Source organism: Osmerus mordax, chromosome 23, assembly GCF_038355195.1.
Source record: "Osmerus mordax isolate fOsmMor3 chromosome 23, fOsmMor3.pri, whole genome shotgun sequence".
In the NCBI taxonomy this organism is placed as follows: Eukaryota; Metazoa; Chordata; class Actinopteri; order Osmeriformes; family Osmeridae; genus Osmerus; species Osmerus mordax.
Window position 1 is genome coordinate 3952449 of NC_090072.1, and position 23106 is coordinate 3975554.

Below are 23106 nucleotides of genomic sequence, written 5' to 3' on the forward strand. Positions count from 1 at the left end.
TGTGACTCAGCACTATTGATTAGCATTACCTACAATGCTGATGGTTGGTTTTTGCAATGCTGTTTTGTGGTGTTTGTTTGCTGTCTGAGTGTCTGATCTTGTGGAACCTGGCCATGCCTCTGGGCCAGGCAAATTTAACAATATTTTTTCACAGGATATTTCAAAATCAATAATCTATCAATATTACTTCGCACTTGAATAGGACAAATAGAAATGGAAAACAGCTAATTAGTAGAGAGGATGATAACCACACTGTAAAGAAAATCTGTAATTTTAACGGTGAAAGGCAGTAAAGTTGCAACAGTAAAAAACTGTTACTTATAAAACATGAAATAACTGTTGAATTAACAGATAAGTACTATTAATGTGAATTCAAGAAGTTTGCTAACTTTTTAATTATTTCTTTGTAAAAACTACATTGTTTTACCGTGAAAACAGCGGTAAAGTACACAAAAAACCTAAACGGCAAATTACTGTTTACTACAGATGAATGCAGTTAGAACATTTTTTACCCTTTTTTGTTTTTTCACAATACATCACAATGATATCGTCAACAAGAACATGTGTGTACCTCAAATAGAAATTTTACGCCAGCACAAAAAAATGCTGGTTAAATATACACTGAAAACTATTAGACTGGCCTGGACTGGATTAAACTAAGCATCATTTGTGTATTTTACACAATTGTTTCATGTTCTTTAGCAAGATGTGATCGCATTGTGTAGAATGCAGAAAGTGTAGGCCTATATGAAATTATTTAGGTCATGTTGTGATAAAGTGAATCAATCAAGTAAATGTAGCCTATCAGCTTTCAAATTGTCGCATTGCGCGCAAATCACTCACTCAACGGTTCAGCCAGAGAATGTTTATATTATTAATATAAACATTCTCTGGCTTGTAATGGATAGTAATAATATTATTATTATTACTTAAACAGGCTCTGGTTCAGCCATCGCTCACTCACTCTACGGCTCAACTCAGTGGACGAACTTTGTCGTTTATTCATCCATGTGTTTCCAGCCATCACTCATCTCAACTATGTAAGTATGCATGACTAACAATACCTGGTATTTAAATTATTTGGGGTTTGACTTTCACAATTTTCAAAAGAAAAAATAAGTTAATGTTAGCATTAGGATTACCTTTGGCTATCACATGCAAGGCAATAGCTACGAACCTTCGTCCCCATCTAGATAGGCGACACAACATGAGACTAGCTTGCTATAATTTACATGCTAGAGACACTATTGTGTCAAACCGGGGAACCGAGTAGGTTTGTCTGAACTTGTGTAATACTTTTGTGTGTTAGCCCCCTTAACTTAAGTGGGGGTGCCCACATGAAACTGGCGGGCCACCTGAGTTAGCGTATGTGCATGGCATTGCATGGCAGTGCTATCGTCAAAACTATAGTTTTCTGGTGTTATTACGTTTTTGTGTGACGTTGCCGCCTCAGAGTGGGTGGAGACTAACGTCGTTCCACTAAATACATTTATGAGAAACCCTGCTCTATAACTTGAATAATGTATTAATTGCATGCATGATACAAGTGTTTTTCTGTTGCAGCAGATTTACATTCTCACACTCTACATTGTCACCTGGCATCAGCTCTGTAACCGTGGGCTCAAGTTTTTGTGGTGAGTATTACATGAAGTTGCAATTGCCATTATTGTTGTGTGGACTGTTTGTCAAGACCGTTGATGGAGGTTCTTTCTGTCACAGACAGTCACTTGCATGTATTTACAAACACAAAACCTACGGCGGTGAAAAGCAATCTGATCCTGGTAATCATGAGTTCATAATTACGATGGTGTATTCTGTCTGTTTTCGACTATTTTGGTTCTTGGAGTGGTATTTTTATAGCGAAGTTTTAACATTGTAATAAACTAGTGTTGCACAGTAACCTGTATTAAAAAGGGACACTTTTACATAGCTCCAGTGTTCCTGTGCATACATGGGAGACTCTGACAGAATGCCATCTCTGTAGCACTCCATCCAGTCCAGAACCCGGGGTCCTGAAGTCTCAACATTTACGATACTCCAACGATGCGATGTTAATATACCTCTCTGATCTAACGAGTCTGGCTAGCTGTCGTGACCTCTCAGGTGGGCTATGGCTGCAATGGAGAGCTGGAGAGATGGTTGTTCTGCTAGGTTATCCTGTCTCTGCACAGGAACTGCAGCTCTTTTGCAGTGATCGTTAAGGAGCCTAATGACAAATCATGGTCAGAATTATGTTGGCCCATGCTAAACCCCTTCACCAAGTTTCATACAAATTGGGCTGGTAGTTTTTGCGTAATCCTGTTCACACACATACAGACCGACATTCAAACACACACACACACACACACAGGAGAGAAAACATTACCTTCCACCCTGCAACGGCTTTGTCTGGGGTTTTTTAAACCAAAAAAAGTCCCACACAGCTGACTTACTCTTCCTTTTTTGGGACTGAGGCCATTGTATATCAGGTCAAGGTACAGCGTAGCGTTAGCATGCCAAGTTGAGGCCTTCTCTGAGGAGTGTAGACTGCTTTGCTCTCGCGAGTCACGTGACCAAATCGCAGCCATTGCCATGTTTTAACATATCGCAATATTATTGCAAATGTGATTAGTTGTTGAGCCCTAAAAGGAGGGGGTGTTTTGTGTGTGATCAGGGCAAAAACTGGACATTGACTATTTCCCTGGTAACAATTAAGTCAGGATTTTCCACACCATAGTTGCAGTACTCAAGGGGAATTTATCTTTAATTTGTGCTTTCTTTTATTCTTGCAGCCTACATCATGCGCTGTGGAACTCTCGACGGATGGACACCTGTGGAGAAGACCAGGGTCAAAAAAGCCTTCATCAACAAATGCCGTCTGAGGGTCGAAAATACAGATATACATTCTTTATATGTTAAGTTAAGATTTTTCTTCTGTTAATGTTCAGCGTCCACTAAAAGTTATGTTTTTGCTCAGATATACTGTACATAAGGATTCCTACAGAGATTGACCTTTCTGTCAAAGCGATCATTTTTGTTTAACATTAAATAAAGGGTCCCTTTGTTTAAGCATTTGTTAAAAGTTTCCTTGATTTTTTTATTTATTTTATTTATAGATATCTAAATATATATGACTCATATATTGCTCAATATTAGCTCTGGTACTGCAAATTTTCTTTCCTAATGAGCACAAAATGATCCATTAATGAGACTGAGCAAGTTATTTCCATCAAGTCTCAACTATGACTCCTGCTTATGTTGCTCTGTCTAACCTATTGCTCCTAGTGAATTTTAGGAGCAACACTTGAGAAACGTTTCAGACAAAATGGAAATTAAAACGAGGCTGAACTGAGTCACAGTTTTGTCTCCTGAGCTGTAGAATAGCAACCTTTGAGCAATAACATTTTCCTCTGGGATAGCCTTGTTTCTCATGCTTGCAATCAACAGTTGGTGATTGACTGCTTGTCCTGTGTGTGCCTGTAGAAGGGGATCCCTCCTGTTGTTTCCCTGTGGATGGACTCAGAATGAGGGCCCCTCGTTCATGCGGGGTGAGCCAATACCCCTCTCCACAGACGGCACCTCACCGCTACGAAGGTACAGATAATTAGCCTAATTTCACACCGTTTCTTTCTCCTAAACCACAAATTTCCATCTTTGAGTGTTAAAAAAAATAAATATATATATATATATATTTTTTTTTTAAAGAAGCACCCGCAATCACTCTAACCATTTGGTGATTGCTTGAGTGTACAGAAGCAATCACCCCCTCATTCACATACCACGGCTAGCCTAGCAGCAGAATACACCACAAACCAGGATCAACATCTGATTCACCATCTTCTTAGAGCTCCTGAAAACGGTCTTGAATTAGCATGCTAATAGCAGACGCAGCTGCATTTAGTCGATACGTCTGCCCGGTGCCCATCTTTCGACACCTCCTTCAACCCTAACCAGGGATTGAGGGAGTAATCTACATATTCGTTGTGCAGTGCACAGGGATATATATTTCTGATGTCTGACAGTAAAATGCATGAAACAATCAAATTATTAGATTGCATACAGAAGAACAGAAATCTTCATGTAGGGTGTCTGTGAGGTGGATATGTAAAATGTGTAGATTTGTTTCCATGTGTATGATACGTCGTTTTTTCGAACCGTTTGTCCCACACACATGCTGCCCGTTTACCTTGACCGTGAAATCTGAGTCGGTCAAATAGGTCACATTCTTGCCCAACAGTTCAAATAAAAAATAACTCAAAAGCGCGTACATTTAGAGATGTTGCTTGTCTTCCTCTGTCCTCAGCACCACCTATGCTACAGGAAGGACCCGCCCACTTCTACAGAGAGCAGGAGTGGTCCAATGACAATGGTCTTGGCCCACGTTACCACAACCACTTCCATCGGCCCCGTGCTCCCCCCACAATGACATTCACCAGCCTCATCGGTTCACCGGCTATCCAGGGCACCAGAACGTTAACGGTGGGCGTGTCTGCCTGTTTGTCTGCCTGTTTGTCTGCCTGTGGGTGGTGGTGGGTGGGGTAAGAGCACAGTATGTGTATTTGAGGGAGCACAGGAGCGAATCAATATGGAGATGTGTTCACTTAAATGTGCACTTACTCACAAGCACACCCGCAACAGGACCAATAATGCACTTTAAGGCTGAATCCCAATACTCTTGCCTTACCCCTAGGCCTTAGTTTACCCCTTACCCCTAGCCCTTAGTTTACCCCTAGCCCTTAGTTTACCCCTAGCCCTTAGTTTACCCCTAGCCCTTACCCCTAGCCCTTAGTTTACCCCTACCCCTTACCCCTAGCCCTTAGTTTACCCTTACCCCTAGCCCTTAGTTTACCCCTACCCCTTACCCCTAGCCCTTAGTTTACCCCTACCCCTTACCCCTAGCCCTTAGTTTACCCCTACCCCTTGTGTCTCGAAACTGAGGAGTAAGGGCTACATAGCCCTATGAAAATAAATCATAGGAACTGTGATGCTAGCAGATGTCAAGTACAGTGTGTAACACCCATCCACACTCTGGTCCCTGCTCTAGATTTTGGTGGACAGCCTCCCTTCAACCCCCGCACCCCCAGGTCCTACGCTCCACCGGTTCAATGGGCAGGGGAACCTAAGGACATGACATGGAGGCACCACGCCCGTCAGGCCAACGCAAGGGTTCATCCCTACTACACACGCACTCCCCAGGCCACGCACACACACACAAGGATGTAAGGTATAATCACTGACATCATTTTCCAGACCAAGCCCAGACAAAATGTTTGAAATTATTTATAGAACACTGAGATAAAGAAGATAATCCGCTTTTGCTAACTAATTCTAATTGAAGTATAGTAAATAATAATAATAGTAGGTTATGGAATAAAAATGATTTTGCACTTGAGATATGCAGTGTCACCTAATCTTTTTCATAGTTCTGTCATATCGTATGTGAATACTGACCTTAAGTCATAGGTTTCTGTATATCCCTCCACTTACCTCTTAACCTTCCAAAACACTGAGGAGTTGGAAAAACGTGTTTCCCGCCCCAGCCTCCCTCAAACAGGCCCGCCGTAGCAACCATTAAAGAGCAACGTTATCGTTATTCATATCACCCGAACTATGGAGTGCTCCCTTTACTTGACCAAGCGCCTTGCAAGCCAAACAGGCGACCGCCTTGATATCAGCAAATCAGCCTGTTTCCATGACTGCAAAGTGTGAGGGGGGGGGGGGGGATTGGCAAGGTTCCTTTGGGGCTTCAATTATAGCTTATAAATGTCAGACAGAACCTTGACTTCAAGCCACATTAGAGAGGGGCCTGGGGGGGCTCACCAGGGGGTGGGGGCTCACGCCCCGACGTGAGGGGAATAGACCCGGACATATCTGCTCTGCAAGTGTGTGTGTGTGTGAGCGTGTTTAATCATAAATATGTGCACGTGTGAGCTCTTGTATGGCCATTAGACCATGTATGAGATCCTCGCCAAATGAAGATTTGTATAGCTTGTCCTCAATGCATGCTGGCCTTTCTCAGTGCGTGTGTGTGGTCATCCGCATGTGCTCATCACCTCGGGGTGCGTGTCGTTAGTTGATAAGGTGGCGGGCCTGTCTGCAATTGGAGTGTGGCGCAGCAATTACCGTGATAGTCAATTAGGCGCCGGTGGTAATTGGTTCTTGATTAAAGTCAGGGCTGATTAATACAGTGGAACTGGCCTCTTTTTCTGTTGAGTCTCATCAGAGGGGAAATGTGAGAGAAAGGTAACCTGAGGATGCCTGGCACCCACTCAGACTGCCTCTGAAATATGGAGAAAATTGTTCCATGGAAATGGTCTTTAAATGGCCTTTATTGAACAGGAACTAATCTATGGACTGGTTCGGTCTCTGTTGTTTTATTGGCAGGAGGCTTAGCTTATATACAAATGGAAATATGTAAAATACTTGAATGTGATGTATTATAACATTTAATATTCATAATATCTGCTTTGTAGGCTGATGTGATTAGCAGGAAACGAAAAAGGGTGAAGGCTGGATTTGAACCCAGGCTGTTGCGGTACGGGGTTAGTGTGCAGAGCATGCACACTAACCCAGTGAGTTAACAGGGGAGCCCTGCTTTCTTCTGGTTTTCTGACTGCAGTTGGGGTGTAATATCAGTTAAGTAATATATGTTATCAGTTAAATGAATTATCAATTGGTTTGAGCGAGAGTTGAACCAGGGGTAGTGGGGTACTGTGTTTGGCAGGAGACTCGATGGTACACATGCTTATCCAATGAGCCACAGAGGGTTCCTGCAAAGACAGTGTAATTGCCTTTGTGACACTACTAAATGCCAAAGGACAATGTACGTTTAGTTTCTGCCAATGCCAAGTTAAAAAGCAAATACTCTGCCTTATAATCATACTTACAAAACAAGTGAAAGTTTGCTGAAGGATTTCTAATAACTCGTTCACGAAATACAGTGACGATAAGTAGACTTTTCTTGAATAGACGCATTTATTTCTGCAACACGATTAAATATTAAACAGAAATGTACAGTTTACCGTCTATTAGGGGTGGGAATCTTTTGGAATCTCACGATTCAATAAATTGATTAACGATTTTTTCCATTTTTAATCCAATTTCGGTTCAATAAATGCTTACATGCTTGACATTTGTGAACCGCTAGAAGACTGAATCGATTCATATGTGAATCGATTTTTTTTCTCCCACCCCTAATTTACATCTATTTAAGTATAGATATATGAATAATAAATTTTTTCACTAGTAAGAATAACAAATACAGATATTGTAGTTGGCTTGATTGCTGCAATTGACAAATGTTGCAAAGATACTAGTGCAAATGTAATTTCACAAAAAGCAGTTGTTGAAATGTCATGTTTTTGTTTTTATATGGAAGCTCACTGTTTCAATGACACTGTCAATATCGCTGTAGGCCTATGGATTGTACAGTCACTGTACATACACCTTCACATCGGATGCTATAAAAAGTAACAGTTACCCGAACAATACCATAAAAACGACTTAACAATACATGGAAATAAAAACACTACTGGGTGCTGCCTGGATAACTCTGTTTCTAGAAAATGGATTTCTATAGGGTTGTGGTTGGGTTTTGATCAGGCTGTGGTTGGGTTTTGATCAGGCTGTGGTTGGGTCAGCCCTGTGGTCTCCTGGCGGGAGGAGCGGCGGGGTCCTGACACAGGGAGCTCCACCAGGGCCTGGACGGTTTGGGCTATCCGAGTCAAACCCTCCTCCTCCAGGATCAGCTGGGGGGAACACAGCTTATCCTGGTGGGGGAGGGGGGAAGTTAAGAGCATGTGAGAAACACAGACTCATAAGGGCAAATGTAAGTAGACACACTCATGCTGCTATACGTTTAGTGATGTGAGCATGCAACCCTTTATATCCCTGTGCAAGTCAGGGACTTCAGAATATAAGCACATACTGAAATATATACAGTGCTGTACTTGGTGCAGCTGTACTTCTACACAATACTAAAACGTCTATGCGTGACCCCATGCGTTGTGGGAGGAGAGGACATGCGTAAAAGAAGGGAAGAAAGAGGTTTTGTTTAGCACCAACGTAAGCATGCAGGGTGCCTCCAGGTCAGTCACCTTAGCAGGTCCCCACGGTGTACAAACTCACCTTCTCCCAGGAGGAACAGCCGTCACTGTGGAGAACGTGGTACTGGAGGGACACAAAGTTTCAAGCGCAGAGCAGAAGGCATAGTGAGAAGCTCTTTGGATCCACACAGTGTTTCTCAACCCCACACCCCCTCAGTCAGACCACAGTGTGGGCATGTGTGTCTGTTGGCCATCGGCTCGGAGGTACAGCGAGTTGTCCCAAGGCTGAGGGGCTGAGGGGTCGAGAAGCAGGGCTTGGGAACAACCATTGATAACGTACGTCGCAGGAAAAGCAGACATAAAAGACAGGCGTGGACACTGAACATGTTCAATGTTGCTTTTTTTTAATAATTTCTTTACAACGGGGGGAAAAACCTTTACATATAGATTTGTCTTATATAAACTAATTTGTCGTCTTATTAAATACATAGGCATCGTATAAATATTACAAAATACAACAGTCTTTCCATTCGGTTTACATCCTTAAGAAGAGAACTCCATTCTAAAGCGGAAATGTGGATCTTTCTTAAACATTAGTTTTTCTATGAAACGTACATTTTGGTTGAAACATTATTGCAAATTCATTGCCAACAGCAGAGTAAGTGATAATGCGTTGAATTGGTGTAACAGACAAGATAGACAAGGGCCGTGACTCTTTAAATACAGTATAGGTGTGAGAAGACATTGACCTCAACAAGATGGCCGCTCTTTCCTGCCTCTCTATGTAAGGTAAAAGAGCCCTAGTGTCAACATGTGTAACTATTATGAGGGTCATGACCACTAGTGGTAGAATCTGTGTTTAGACGCACCTCAAATATAAGGTGTGGACATGGGGGAAGAAATCGGCGCAAACCGCCAATGACGTCCAGTACGTTTTTACAAAAATATAATCCAATTTTAATACAAATAAATGAAGTGTGTAAGACACAGGTTCACCCTGCTCTGTGTCGAATGTCTTCCCTCTCCCCCCAGAGCAGAAGCAACGAGGGCCTGTGCTGGCAAACGAGCTGAGGCCTCATTATGCACTAGAACTCAATTTCCCAAGGGCATGCTTCCCCCAGGTGTGCTATCCCAAGTGGCTTCTGGGAAACGTTCAAATCAATAAGACAATCGGGCGTTTACTATTTCACACACTACCAGTCAATTGCTTATTGATTGGAAATGTAAAAGCTGTGTGTGCTATACGAGTTGCCTCCTTGTTTCAAGTTATTAGCCGTTCAGTTCATTAAAAGGCAAACTAACCCTGTTCACTTGTATTAGCTTAAGGACTCTGCAAGACGACTTCTTTCACCAAGCACTGTAGCGGAAAACTAAAACAAAAACTTGATCAAAATAAATAAAAATAACCCAAATAACTTAATTCGCTGTTTACATTTATAAAAACACAAAGCACATTAAGCCGCTGGTCTCCGGAGGGACCGACGAAAGAAAAAGCAACAGCAAAAAGAAGCTCGCCACAAATCTATACACACGTAAGCTTCATGAAGATCCTGTACCGTCAACATACAGGGGGGTGACTGTGGTGCAACACCACCCCCCACTGGTCACAGTCAACATTGCAGACAGACAAATGAACAAGTCTTTAGTGGTGGTTTGTCAGTCGATAACGACAGGCACTGGTTTCTCACCTGCCTACATGTGGCCGGCACGAGAACCATTCGAAATGCTTTCAGCTCCTTCAGCTACTCTGGGTCAAAAATCGGTCTTTTCACACATGCGTGTTCCTTACTGTGGTAACTACGTGCGTGTTCGTACTACAGTATCTCGGGGGGGGGGGGGGGGGGGGGGACTTTAAATCACATTCACAGTTCTTTTCTGCTTCGCTTCCCTCTGTAGGTGAGTTGAGCATGAAGACATGCTGGGCGTCAGTGTTGAAGGCTAGGCTGGCCTAAGGCAGACGTGGGGGGAAAGTCCACTCCAACTTCCTTATGGTTATGACTCCATGCAGGCCTATCAATCGAGGCGTTTACCTACATGTACGCTATTCCTTTACATTTACTGCCATATAAGGAGAGAAGAGAGGCTATTAATTTATATTTATGTGCCTTGACTGTGCCAAGAGAGTAGATTACTTGAAAGGGCACGTCGACTTAAAAGTGGTTTCTGTTTAAGACCCTTCTGCTCCGTGTTGTGGCCTTAGAGAGCAGCTGTGTTGCATCAGCACACACTGTGCTGTGATGTGGAGTGTGTGGGCAGAGTGTGTCGTGTTGTGTGTACTGTACTCACACACACGGTTCCGAGAGCAGCTGTAGACTTAAGGGCTGAAGGGACTGAATTCTGCGTGTCTGTGTGTGTGTGTCTAACTCTGCGTGCCACATGCTACAACAGCAGCTGCAAGTGTGTGTGCAATGTGAATGTATCTGAGGCTTGTTAGTGTGTGTGTGTGTGTGTGTGGTGGGGGGGGGGGGGGTCCTAAACCTCAGATTCAGGGGTCCGATTCACATCAGGGGTCAGTCAGTGTGCTAACGTCAGACAGTGTGCAAACACACACACACACACCCCGCCGTCTATGCAGTGAGGTGGTAGTAGAGTGTGTAGAGCAGGGCCATGGTCAGGCCGTAGAAGAGCAGGAAGCCCGTGGAGAACAGCGAAGAGGAGCGGCCGCGGGGGTCCAGGGGGGCTCTGCCGGGGCCCTCCGCCCCCCCCGCCTCCCCCCGCACGGCCAGCAGGGCGGCCACGCAGCGCAGCACGGCGGGCAGCTTACAGAACAACACGTCAGAGCACACACACACCTCCATCTGAGGGAGAGAGGGAGGGGGGGTGGTTGAGAGGAAATGGGGAGAGAGAGAGAGAGGGGGGGTGGGGTTGAGAGGAGAGCGTGAAACAGAAGGGAGGAGAGAAGGGGGGGGGAGGAGAGTGGGAAAACAGAACGGAGGGGGGGAGAGGAGAGTGTGAAACAGAAGGGAGGAGAGAGGGGGTGAGAAAGGGCAGAAAGGAAAAGAAACAAGATGGCAGAAAACAAAAGGACGGAGAGAGGAGAGGAAGAAGAGTGAGCAAAAAGATAAATAGCAGAAGAGAGAGACAGACAAACAATGAGCTTAAAGCACGGAACGACCAAAACTGCTAGAACACAGAAGACTGCTAAACACCCGTCGTGGCAACATTACAGTAACATACGTAGTTGACTGACTGGTAACAGCGGGGCTTGGACAACACAAACCTGCTGATGGAATGGGTTACACAAAAGGTGAAGGTAGAGGGAGAGAGTGAGAGACGTGGGGTGAGGTATGGATCTTACCTCCGGGACCCCCAGTTTCCGACAGGCAGCAAGGAAGTTCTCAATGTTGAGGCGACACTTGGCGGTGCTCAGCTTGGGCTGGGGAGGAGGGATTAAAAGGGGGAGGGAGAAAGAGAGAGAGAGAGAAAAGGTAAAGAAACAGTCACGTTACGACCCATGGTGAGAAAAAAACAGTTCTCTCTTATATCATCCACGCTCAAAAAAGTGTCGGGGGCTGTGATTGGCTCACCACTGCCGGAGACGGGATGTGGATGATGGAGACGGCGCGCGGCCGCACTTGATTGACCAGCTGGCACAGGATCGTGCCATTGGACAACGCTTCCCCTAGGTCTTCAGGTAGGGTGGTCTTCAACCTTGACTCCAGAGTCTGGGGAGAGAGAGAGAGAGAGAGACATATAGAGAGATATGGAGACAGTGAGTGAGAGAGGTAAAAAGAGAGAGAGACCTCCAAGTGAGACCACAGAGGCTGGTGTGAACGGGCTGGTGAGTACGTCAGAGCGAGGGGGGCGTCGGGCGGTACCTTGCGCAGCTGGACGATATCCGGTCTCTCTTCTCTGGGGGACCGCAGCGTGGAGCGAGACTCACTCCGCCCAGCCTCCACCAGACTGTGAACAGACCCTGACAGGAAGAGAGAGAGGCTGTGTACTGTAACTGTATAACAATGAGTCAAGGCCTTCGTGTGTGTGTGTGTGTGTTGTAGGCGTACCAGACGTCTTCACGCTGCAGCGGGAGGAAGCCCGGAACAGGAAGCTGTTGGGTTTGTGGGCGTGGCCTGGCGGAGACGATGCCTTGGGTGTGGACGGAACGTCTGACAGGAACACACACACCGTGTTGACTTGCATCTAAGGAAGTGCGTTTGAGTGTGTGTGTGTGTGTGTGCGCGCTCGCGCTTTACCTGCTCTGCTAACGGAACGCTGGATCGAGGGCCCATGAGCCAATGAGGGCACCTGGTCTGCACTCTGTGAAGAAGAAGAAAATGCATCCATGACACACACACACACGTACATACATCATGAACATGCATCACACACACACACACACGGGGGGGGCACTCGTGGGACTCACCGCACATCGTTGTCGTAGGCCGTTGTGGGAGTGGTGGTTCTCTGGCGATCCACCACTAGATGGAGACAAAGACAGCACATTGCTCATCACAGGAGCTCTAAGCCCGTCACTAAAAGCTTTCACCCAGTGTCATCTGCCAAGGAGAGCACTCAGGGAAAGGAAATAAACACTGAACGGTTCATATCCATTAGGAGCATTTTACTCAGATCTCTCTCTCGCTCTCTGCCTGGAACCCCTTGTGATGTAAATGGCCTTACCCTGTGCAACTTCCTGTCTGCGACGGCGTCGCCACATGACTTCCTGTTTTGCCTGCCGTCTTCAGACTGCAAGGGCAAGTTTCGAAACTTCTGGTTAGATGTGGGACATGAACACTGGGGGCTGGCTGCCAGTAACCCTGCTCCTGCAGAGAGAGGCCACAGGGGCCACTGCAGGGTCCAACATGGCTGTTCTAGTTCACCACGTCACCGGGTTTCACCAAGTGTTCCCTGCTGCTCAAATACCCCCCCTGGCTCACACACTGCAGGGCCACCAGCTTGCTTTACACTACATGAAGGCTATTCGCCGGAACCCTCCCTCTCTTGCGAGGATGTCGCCTTCCATCACCTCCATCTTTACCTGTCCTCGCTCCCTGTTCTCCCTCCCTGTCCTCCCTCCCTTGTCCTCCCTCCCTGTCCTCGCTCCCTGTCCTCCCTCCATGTCCTCCCTCCCTTGTCCTCCCTCCTCACCTGCTGTCCTTGGCCCTCTCTCTCTGCTGCTGCTGGGCTCGTTCTCTCTCCTGCCAGATGAGCAGGGTGCCTGGCTTCTTCCTCTCCTCTCCCAGGGTGGGGCTGGAGGGGGACGGGGAGGAGCTGGACCACGACAGGGACTCTGCCCCCATCTCCACACCAGTCCTGGGGGGGGGGGGGGGAGAGAGAGAGACAGACAAAGAGACAGAGAGGGGAAGCAACGGGGAGAGAGAGACAGAGAGGAGAGAGAGAGAGACAGAGCGAGAGGGGAAGCGACGGGGAGAGATGGGAGGAGAGAAGAAAGCAAAGGATTTCCAAAAATGACGCGATGTACATCAATTTGATGTGCAGTCAAACGCTTGAATGCTGGCCTATACCAATCCCTATTCATATAAATGAATGATGACTCTGTTGACTTCGCAGGGGCATTCATCTGCTTAAAAGGGAGCTGACTCACAGTGTGGGAAACATGAGTACAGGGTCAACAAACTCAAGATCGCTCCCATTCAGCTTTACACGAACAGGGAACCATGACGCGCGGCGAGGCGCCCCAGACCTATCGTGTCAGAGCGTTCAGGCGTTCTGCGGTGTCCGGGTGGGGCGTTGGTCACACGGCCGCGAGAGCGGGCTTTGGTCATGCGATCGCGTGAGGCGGCTGGAAATGGGAGCCCTTCACACTGCCTGACACAACATCGACCATTGGTCTGGAGACGGACGTTCCGGGTACAGAGCCCCGGGGGCAGCGGAGAAGGGGAGGAGGTAGAGGGGAACACGCGTTTGGTTTGACGTCGTTTGCTTTGCGTCGGCATATCTGAATAGCCTGTAGCTGGAAAACGCAGCTGATCACACAGTTAAATACAATTTCTCTCTTTTCTTTTTCTTTTTTCCCCCTGAAAGACCACACGTTTGGAAGACTTGAGTGCTACTACACATGCAGGTTCAGAGTGGCAGTGTGTAGGGTTAGTGCATAAGAGTAAATGTTTTCCATGGTTAGGGTGAGGGTGGCGTCAGTGGAGGACTGGATCTCTGTGTGTAGTGGGAACTGCACTCTGTTGACTTTTCCCAGCTCCTCAAACACCCAGGAATCTGACCTTGCACAGACGGCTGAGGGACTGATAGAGGGAGAGAGAGAGATACAGAGTATATAGTGTACGTACATAAAACCAACAAAGTATCTTATTCCACTCTACAGCACTGACTGGACATAGACTCGGTGTGTGCGCGTGTGAGCTGATGGGTTTCGAACGCCGCAACCGCCAAACTGCTGAGCGTCCAACCGAAACGCTCGCGGAAACGGGGAAGTGAAGGCTGGTCCGCACCGGCGCGCACGCCGCTCACACAAACAGTCCCTGGCGTTTGGCTGAGTGATGCGGGGGAACCATTTGGAGGCCGGGTGGCTAACCCTAAACCCCCCCGTGCCTTACCTGCATATCGAGGAGTCGGTTGTGGAAGGCGAACCTTTTTCGTTCCTTTCCTGGGAGCACAACAAAAACAGAGCACACAAGTCAAGCAGTCGACCTACTCGACCCAGAAACCGCACAGTATTTAAACATCGGGGGCAGATGAGACACACTGAGACTGTAGCGAGGCCTCCGTACCTGCGGGGGCGCTGTGAGCGGTGGGGTGGGCGGCGCCGTCCCGCCCTCCCCCTCCTCCTCCTCCGTCACACTGCTGTCGATGAAGTCCACCTGCTCCGCCTCGCCGTTGACTGCAGAGTGAGGAGAGGGGGGTGAAGAAGGGGGGAGGAGGAGATCGGCAGAACGGAGGACAAGGACAGAGGAGGAGGAAGGCCAAACGAAGGGAGAAAGGGAGAGACGGTAGGAGGAGAGAAAAGAGGGAGAGATAAACAGACAGGGGGAGGGTAGCGGAGAGATAGAGAGAGGAGATATTGCAGACAGACCAATAACAGAGAGGAATGTTAGGGAGTGTATTCAAACAGTGCACCCTTTATTAAAGGATGAGGCAGGGAGGATATGAGAGAGATTTATGACCCTGGGGAGCTAGCTCTGAAAGCACACAGCCCCTCATTACATCTAATATGAGGTTGTGTGTGTGTGTGCCCCTCACCTGCATGGTTCTCCAGAGGGCAGTCCTCCTCCACCTCCTCCTCCAGGTTGCGGTGGTCTCTGGTGAGCTCGGCCAAGCGGACGGATCGCTCCGAGAAGTCATCTGCAGACTGGTGATGCAACCACGGGAGAGAGAGACGTCAGAGAGAGACATACAGCACTTGGAGAGATATGCCGAGTTGAGATCAACCAAAGCACACTCACCCAAACACGCACACACAAACACACTACACTCACCCAAACACACCCAAACACACTACACTCACCTCGTTCCCTGACCATCTCTTGCTTCCGCTGTCCACGCTGTTGAAGCCAGAGTCCAGACCTCCATATGGGCCTGTAAACAGCTCCTGCTCTGACAGACTGAAAGAGACACACACACACACACGTCAGGAAACACACATTAAGGACAAATACACATTAGAAATACACACCAAGTACACACACACACTCACAGGAGAGGCTCCTTCTGAGAACTGATAAGGCCTTGTGAGGTTCATTGCTCGTCACCGTTCTAGACCCACTGGGGTGGGGAGGGGATTTTCCAAAACAACTTTTCATTCCAGTTTTCTATTCCTCTTTCCCAGAACATCCTCCCATATGTCCTCTGATTTCCTGCCTTCCCTCCTCATCAATCCATCCATGACTCCTTCCCCCCCATCCATCCCTCCCGCTCCACGCTCTCTTCCTGCCAGCCATCCACTATTCCCCCCCCCCCCCCCCTTTCTCCTCCACCCCTCCGGCCCCTCTCTCCACCCCCCCCCCCCCCCCTCCGTCCACCCCCCCCCCCCCTCCGTCCACCCCTCCGTCCACCCCTCCGTCCACCCCTCCGTCCACCCCTCCGTCCACCCCCCGTCCACCCCTCCGTCCACCCCTCCGTCCACCCCCCGTCCACCCCCCGTCCACCCCCCGTCCACCCCCCGTCCACCCCTCCGTCCACCCCTCCGTCCACCCCCCGTCCACCCTCCGTCCACTCCCCCCCCCCCCTCCGTCCACCCCTCCGTCCACCCCTCCGTCCACCCCTCCGTCCACCCTCCGTCCACCCCCCCCCCCCCTCCGTCCACCCCTCCGTCCACCCCCTCCGTCCACCCCTCCGTCCACCCCCCGTCCACCCCCCGTCCACCCCCCGTCCACCCCTCCGTCCACCCCTCCGTCCACACCCCCGTCCACCCCTCCGTCCACCCCTCCGTCCACCCCCCGTCCACCCCCCGTCCACCCCCCGTCCACCCCTCCGTCCACCCCTCCGTCCACCCCCCGTCCACCCCCCGTCCACCCCCCGTCCACCCCCCGTCCACCCCTCCGTCCACCCCCCGTCCACCCGGTCTCTCACCAGCTTTTGAAGTGGGTGGGCCGCAGGGCCCGCTCCATGTCCTCCTGGCTCCTCCTGCAGGCCTCCATGTTGAGGTACTTGAAGATGTGGTACTTGCCCTTGGAGCAGATCTGCGCGGGCGGCTGCTGCAGGGGGTTGTTGTCCAGGGTGAGGTGATGCTCTGCAGGTGGCGCAGGTGGCGGTAGCACACGGGCACGTGGGACACGCGGTTGCACGACACGTCGAGGCGCACCAGCGGCAGCTCCGACAGCTCTGGGGGTGGGGGGGGGGGGGGGGGGGGGGAGCTGGTTTGAGTCGCTGAGCGGGCTGTTGAGAGCACTGACTGCTACTGGACTCTAAACTGGACCGTGTGAGGTGAAATCAGTTTGAATGCAAGGCTGTCGCTGCAGCTGACAGGATACTGCTTCAGCTGGAGAGGGGGGGGAGGTCGTTCCAGGGTCACAGTTGAAGAGAGTGCTGGTGTGTGTGTGTGTATACAATATGTGTAAGCTGTGTGAGAGAGTTCAGGTGTGTATAGTACGTTGTGTGTACAGTGTGTGTCAGTGCAGATGTGCACCCCACAGTACGTGTGTGTGTGTCCAGTGTGTGTGTGTACACAGTGTGTGTGTGTGTGTGTATAGGGGGGCGTACCTTGGGGCAGCTTGGTCAGCTGGTTCCTCCTCAGGTTGAGGTCTCTCAGTACACTCCAGCTGTCCCAGCTCCACCGGCAGAGACTGCAGCTCGTTACAGCTCACATCCTGAGGGGGGGGGTGGACGTCCACCACCGGAGAGAGGGGGGCGGGGGGTCAAGGAGAAGAGGAGAGGATTACGGGTGAGACCAACCAAAAAAGGGGAAGCAAACATTTCAAAAAGGTACTTTAAAACCCAGAGAAACTACCTCAAATAGGTTACAGGAAGTGAAACGTACAGGGAGGGAGAAAGACGGGGGGAGAGGGTGGAGAGGAGAGAGAGAGAGGGTGGAGGAGAGAGAGGGTGGAGGAGAGAGAGAGAGAGAGAGAGAGGGTGGAGGAGAGAGAGAGAGAGAGAGGGTGGAGGAGAGAGAGAGAGGGTGGAGGAGAGAGAGAGAGAGAGAGAGAGAGGGTGGAGGAGAGAGAGAGAGAGGGTGGAGGACGAGAGAGAGAGAGAAAGAGAAACAGAGAGAAGAGGATAAAGAGTCCAGGGAGAACCCAACTCCACCCGTAACCTGAGACCAGTTTGGTCTGGGGCAGAACACAGCCACGATGTAGGCGTGTGTGTGTGCGTGTAGGGGAACGTACCAGCTGCCCGGAGGTGTGTGAGGTGTGTATGGAGGCGGGCAGGGAGGACAGCTTGTTGTTGCTGACGATGAGCACCCTCAGAAGGGGCAGCTCACACACCGACAGAGGCAGGCTGGAGAGCAGGTTACGACTGGAGGACACACACACACACACACCTTAGGTTAGCTTTGGATGATGTCGGTGAGGGCTCGTAGGTGACGCATGTCTGTGTTTGCGTGTGTGTTACCTGAGATTGAGGTAGGTCAGGGCTTGTAGGTGACACAAGCTGTGTGTGTGTGTATATATATCCGTGTGTGTGTTACCTGAGGTTGAGGTAGGTGAGGGCCTGTAGGTGACACAAGCTGGGGGTGAGGAGCGGGCACAGTTGTGGTACAGGCTGAGCGTCTCCAAGGAGATGAACTTGGCACAGCTCCTCCGGCAGCTCGCACAGTCGGTTCTTGGAAAGGTCTGGAACACAGGGACGGATCATGTCAGACCACCACATCCAATCACACGGCTGTGGCTGTGGCAGGAATGATCCGACGGTCGTGTAGCGTACGAGGGATCCTATTAGGGGATTTAGACAAAAGCTCACAGTCATTATTCACTTCCATTGTCCCAGGGTCCTGGATGGATGACTCATGCATGGAGCGCACACTGCACAGCCACACACACTAGGCTCGTCCTGACCTGTAGCCAGTCACTCTCTCTCCCCTCTCTGTCTCTGTCTCTCTTTCTGTGCTTGTCTTCCATCCCCCTCTCTCTCTCTCACACACACACACACACACACACACACACACACACACACACACACACACACACACACACACACACACACACACACACACACACACACACACACACACACACACACACACACACACACACACACACACACACACACACACACACACACACACACACACACACACACACACACACACACACACACACACACACACACACACACACTCAGGCAACGCCAGTGAAAATCATAACTTGGCCCCTCGGTTGTTTTCGGTTCTCTCATACAATATGAATGTGTACGCAGGGAAAGAAAACGGAATGAACAACGCTGACCAAAAAAAGACACAAAAGAGCTCAGAGAAACACAGATTACAGAGACAGATCCGGGCCAGCCAAACCAAGTCTATTTCCGACCGCAGACAGTTCCAGGCTTTCCCTATAAATAACCCCCCCCCCTTTGTCCTGAATCATTTCCTGGTTGATCTAGGCCACCTTGCTGAAAGAACACGTGCAGGTTCACATGGGTCATCCTGCCTTCCTCCCGGTCTCCCTCTCCCTCAATCGCTAGCCTCCTTTCTCTCCCTCTACCTGTCTTTTATCCTTTCTTCTTTTCTCTTTATTTTTTCGGACCCCCTCTCTTTTCCCTCTGCCCCTCCCCCAGTCCACTCCAACACTGATGACGCTCACGCTTCACGCCCCACCTCATTGCACCTTTAATGTCGTTTTGTGGCTTTCCTTTTTTTTCCCCTTTTCCTCGGCCTGCTCCATCCTCCCCCTCTCCTTCTTTCCCTCTGTCAGCACTTCCCTCCCTCCCTCTCTCTCTCTCCCCCTCCTCCCTCTCTCTCTCTCCCTCCTCCCCTGTGGCCAGTCTTCCCCCTTTCCTTGTAATGACAGTGGTGCGTTCCTGGGTCGCACTGAGCGCGCTCCGTGGAGGCCCTGTAATTAGCATCTCGTCCCCTCTCCAGAAATATCTCCTGACCCCGTCAACACAGGGCGCGCGAGTGTGTGTGTGTTGACTGTGATTGTGTGTCTGAGATCTGTGTGTGTGCATGCAGCCACGAATGAAAAAGAGAAATTCCACCACCTACCACTACTTCATCCACCACCAACCACACACACACACACACACACACACACACACACACACCCTTTCCTCCGTTCTGTCTTCTTGAAGCCAGCGATATGCAGCCAACATAGCTGCAGACAACCAGGGAGGGTGGGTGATGGAGCAGATGGATTAGAATGGTGGTGGTGAAGTGGAGCGTTCAGATAGAATGGCCTCCATGTCTATGTAAGGCTCTGCTCTGGTGTAGTCCGGTCTGGTGTAGTCCGGTCTGGTGTAGTCCTGTCTGGTGTAGTCCGGTCTGGTGTAGTCCTGTCTGGTGTAGTCCGGTCTGGTGTGGTGTAGTCCGGTCTGGTGTAGTCCGGTCTGGTGTAGTCCGGTCTGGTGTAGTCCGGTCTGGTGTGGTCCTGTCTGGTGTGGTCCTCTCTGGTGTGGTCCTGTCTGGTGTGGTCCTGTCTGGTGTGGTCCTGTCTGGTGTAGTCCTGTCTGGTGTAGTCCTGTCTGGTGTAGTCCTGTCTGGTGTAGTCCGGTCTGGTGTGGTCCTGTCTGGTGTAGTCCTGTCCGGTGTAGTCCTGTCTGGTGTAGTCCTGTCCGGTGTAGTCCGGTCCGGTGTAGTCCGGTCCGGTGTAGTCCGGTCCGGTGTGGTCCGGTCCGGTGTGGTCCGGTCTGGTCTGGTGTAGTCTGGTCTGGTGTAGTCTGGTCTGGTGTAGTCCGGTCTGGTCTGGTTTAGTCTGGTCTGGTCTGGTGTAGTCTGGTCTGGTGTAGTCCGGTCTGGTTTAGTCTGGTCTGGTGTTGTGGGTGTGAATGTTCCAGGGCTACTGGCTTTAATAAAAAGGTGTTTCATTATCTTCTGCTGCCAGGAGAATGTTCATATGCACCGATAAAGAGAGCGGCACAGTGTGTGTGTGCGCGTGTGCCAACATTCCAGCATAACCAGAATTTGGGTTTGGGTGTGTGCGATCTGGTGGTCCACACAGAAGCCGAGTGCACTGTGTCAGTGTGTGTGTGTGTGTGTGTGTGTGGAGCAAGGACTTATTTTGAAAGTGTGTGTGAATTCAATAGCTATGGATGCATGCATGGCCACACAATGGGGTTTGAGTGCTTGTGTGTGTCTGCAGTAGCTATGCAAGCAGAGGGTGTGTGTACAGTAGCACACAAGCCCATGGGCTCAGTCTTCCCAGCTCCATTGTCCTATCGTATAGCCAGAGGGAGCTAGCTGAACAATGGGACAGGGTGTGAGGGGAGGTGTGTGTGATGGGTCGAGGGGTTAGGGAGGAATAGATTGTGTGTGTGCGGCTGTGAGGGGGGTAATCCTGTGTGCTCTCTCGCCCTTCAGCCGAAAAGACGACTCCTCTTCCCTCATTCCTCTCCGCTCCATTCCCCTCCCCTTTACCCTTCCCCCCCTCTCCTTTAACCCCCCCCCTCTCCTTTAACCCCCCCCCCTCTCCTTTAACCCCCCCCCCCCATCCTCTCCACCCCCCCCTCCCACCCATCCTCCCACCCATCCTCTCCACCCCCCCTCCCCCCCCCATCCTCTCCACCCCCCCTCCTCCCCCCCCCCCATCCTCTCCACCCCCCCTCCCCCCCCATCCTCCCCCCCCCCATCCTCTCCACCCCCCCTCCCCCCCCCCCTCCCCCCAGTCCCCATCGCTGGACCACTCCTCCAGTTCTCACATGGAGGCAGCCTTCTTCTGTCCGCCTGTTTGACTTGGCAAGGAAGTGTTTGGAAACACACTTTGTCTTCGCGTCGAAAACAAACACACACACACACATACACACACACGGAGCCTGAAACGTGAGGAAAGGGATCTGAGATCGGACACAGTGCAACCCAGCCAACGTCCAACAAAATAAAAGACCTAAACAATACGGTAACTGCGACGTTCGGTATAACCATCGATACTCCTGAAATACACACTTCCTCTCGACCTTCCTCTAAGGAATCCCAGATCTCATACATGACTGGATGGGAGCCAGCTGGAGACATAGACTCTACATTGAGAAGAGTCAAGTTCCCGACTAAGATAGAATGAATCGGTTATCTGTTCTGAGTGTGTCCAAAACAGAACAGCCGTCTATGGAAAGAGCTGGTCACTGAGTATCAGTGTGACTCAGCTGAGCCAAACACACTTGAACGTCCGCTAATCCTGATGTATGTACACACACACACACACACGTACATGTAGTCATTTAGCAGACGCTCTTACACACGTACTTACGTACACGTACACACACGGCACATGCGTCACCCACACAGGCTAGCGCTTAACTCCTCATGCCTGAACAGACAAATCCATAAAGGCACCTTCGATGCTTAGCTGACCTTTCCTGACCCCCAATGGGTAACCATGGAGACCGTGCAGATCTGGCGACTTCTAAGACAAAGGGTGACAAACGAGCAAGAGCATAACGCACACACACACACACCTTCCTCTTATTGCCGACCTGTATAACGCAGAACAACCTTAACCATTGCCATTTCTATAATCATCTTTCTTATTGAGCTCTTTCATCCAACAAGGGATAATTACACAATTACCTAATGACATAGTCCTCTGTGTTAAATGAGGGGTTACGGTGTGTAGAGAACACAGAAGGATTCCAGGGACCTGACATCACTGAATGTGTCCCTGGAAGCTCCTATAACCTCCACCACCCCCCCCCCCCCCACCCCCCTTTCCATACACACACACACACACACACACACACACACCGCAACCAAGGTTGGGTTACCAAAACAACAGTGGAATTCCTCAGGGGAGAAGATAAGAGAACGAGACCACAGGGATCGAGTTACAGCTTCAAAACAGCCCTCATGTTCAGATGGATACACCGCCAAGCCTGAGGTAACCTGCGCTCTTTAAACAACCAGCCGGGACCATCCGCAACTGTCCCATAGATGTAGGCAAAACAAACCCGGGCGATCACATTTAGCGGTGCGACGGGGGTGTTTTTAGCCGACGTGCTAAGGCTACTCCCGAGGGCTAACGGCTCGCACGCTAGGCGTCGGAAGACGCGCGCACGTCCACTATCCTCGATGCTTTGATCTGGCTGAAGCCCTCTTAAAACCCCCATGTTCCTCTTTAAAAGCCTGCGCTTTGTTTGGGACTAAGTTTCCCGTTGCTGTCAAAGCACATTAGCGGATAATCTATTTGAGGAAGCCGTTTTAAGCGCGGGGTGCTATGGACAGGCCTCCGTTAAGTTGATTGTCGGGCTCAGGGCTGCTCATGCATGAGGAGCCGCACTCCCTTATGGGGCTCGTTGGGATAATTAGTCGCCATGGCGAATACACCCTCCCCTCGGTTGGCACGGCTGTCGACCCGGCCGGGCCGTGGCCAGGGCTCACACACACGTGTGTGTGTGTCATCGCCTCTCAAGCATGGCACCGCTGAGAGAGTGTGTGTGAGTGTGTGTGTCTTTGTTTGTGGTTTCTGTATCAGCAGGACTGCGTACGACAACGCTAATGGAGGGAGTGAAGGCTGTGAAGCGGTGTGAAGCGGTGTGAAGCGGTGTGAAGCGGTGTGAAGCAGTGTGAAGCAGTGTGAAGCAGTGT

General features: G+C 50.0%; 1 protein-coding gene and 1 long non-coding RNA gene across 2 annotated transcripts in view; one reads left to right on the forward strand and one right to left on the reverse strand.

The window, feature by feature from the left end:
- The first annotated feature begins 3511 nt into the window (after positions 1-3511).
- On the forward strand, positions 3512-5286 carry LOC136967935 (uncharacterized). Its single transcript, XR_010879549.1, has 3 exons — positions 3512-3573; positions 4283-4458; positions 5024-5286. It is a non-coding gene; the product is annotated as an uncharacterized lncRNA (long non-coding RNA).
- Positions 5287-8977: 3691 nt separating this feature from the next.
- Positions 8978-23106, reverse strand: part of lrch4 (leucine-rich repeats and calponin homology (CH) domain containing 4) — a 17288-nt gene continuing 3159 nt past the window's right edge. Inside the window, 21 exon segments of the mRNA XM_067261335.1 lie at positions 8978-10822; positions 11323-11400; positions 11552-11689; positions 11843-11940; positions 12029-12130; positions 12218-12281; positions 12388-12442; positions 12645-12710; positions 13113-13277; positions 14537-14586; positions 14711-14820; positions 15180-15288; positions 15445-15541; positions 16509-16657; positions 16660-16760; positions 17139-17187; positions 17189-17245; positions 17765-17894; positions 18067-18118; positions 18121-18163; positions 18165-18211. Coding sequence (XP_067117436.1) covers positions 10592-10822; positions 11323-11400; positions 11552-11689; positions 11843-11940; positions 12029-12130; positions 12218-12281; positions 12388-12442; positions 12645-12710; positions 13113-13277; positions 14537-14586; positions 14711-14820; positions 15180-15288; positions 15445-15541; positions 16509-16657; positions 16660-16760; positions 17139-17187; positions 17189-17245; positions 17765-17894; positions 18067-18118; positions 18121-18163; positions 18165-18211 — 1991 coding nt within the window. The 3' untranslated portion in view covers positions 8978-10591.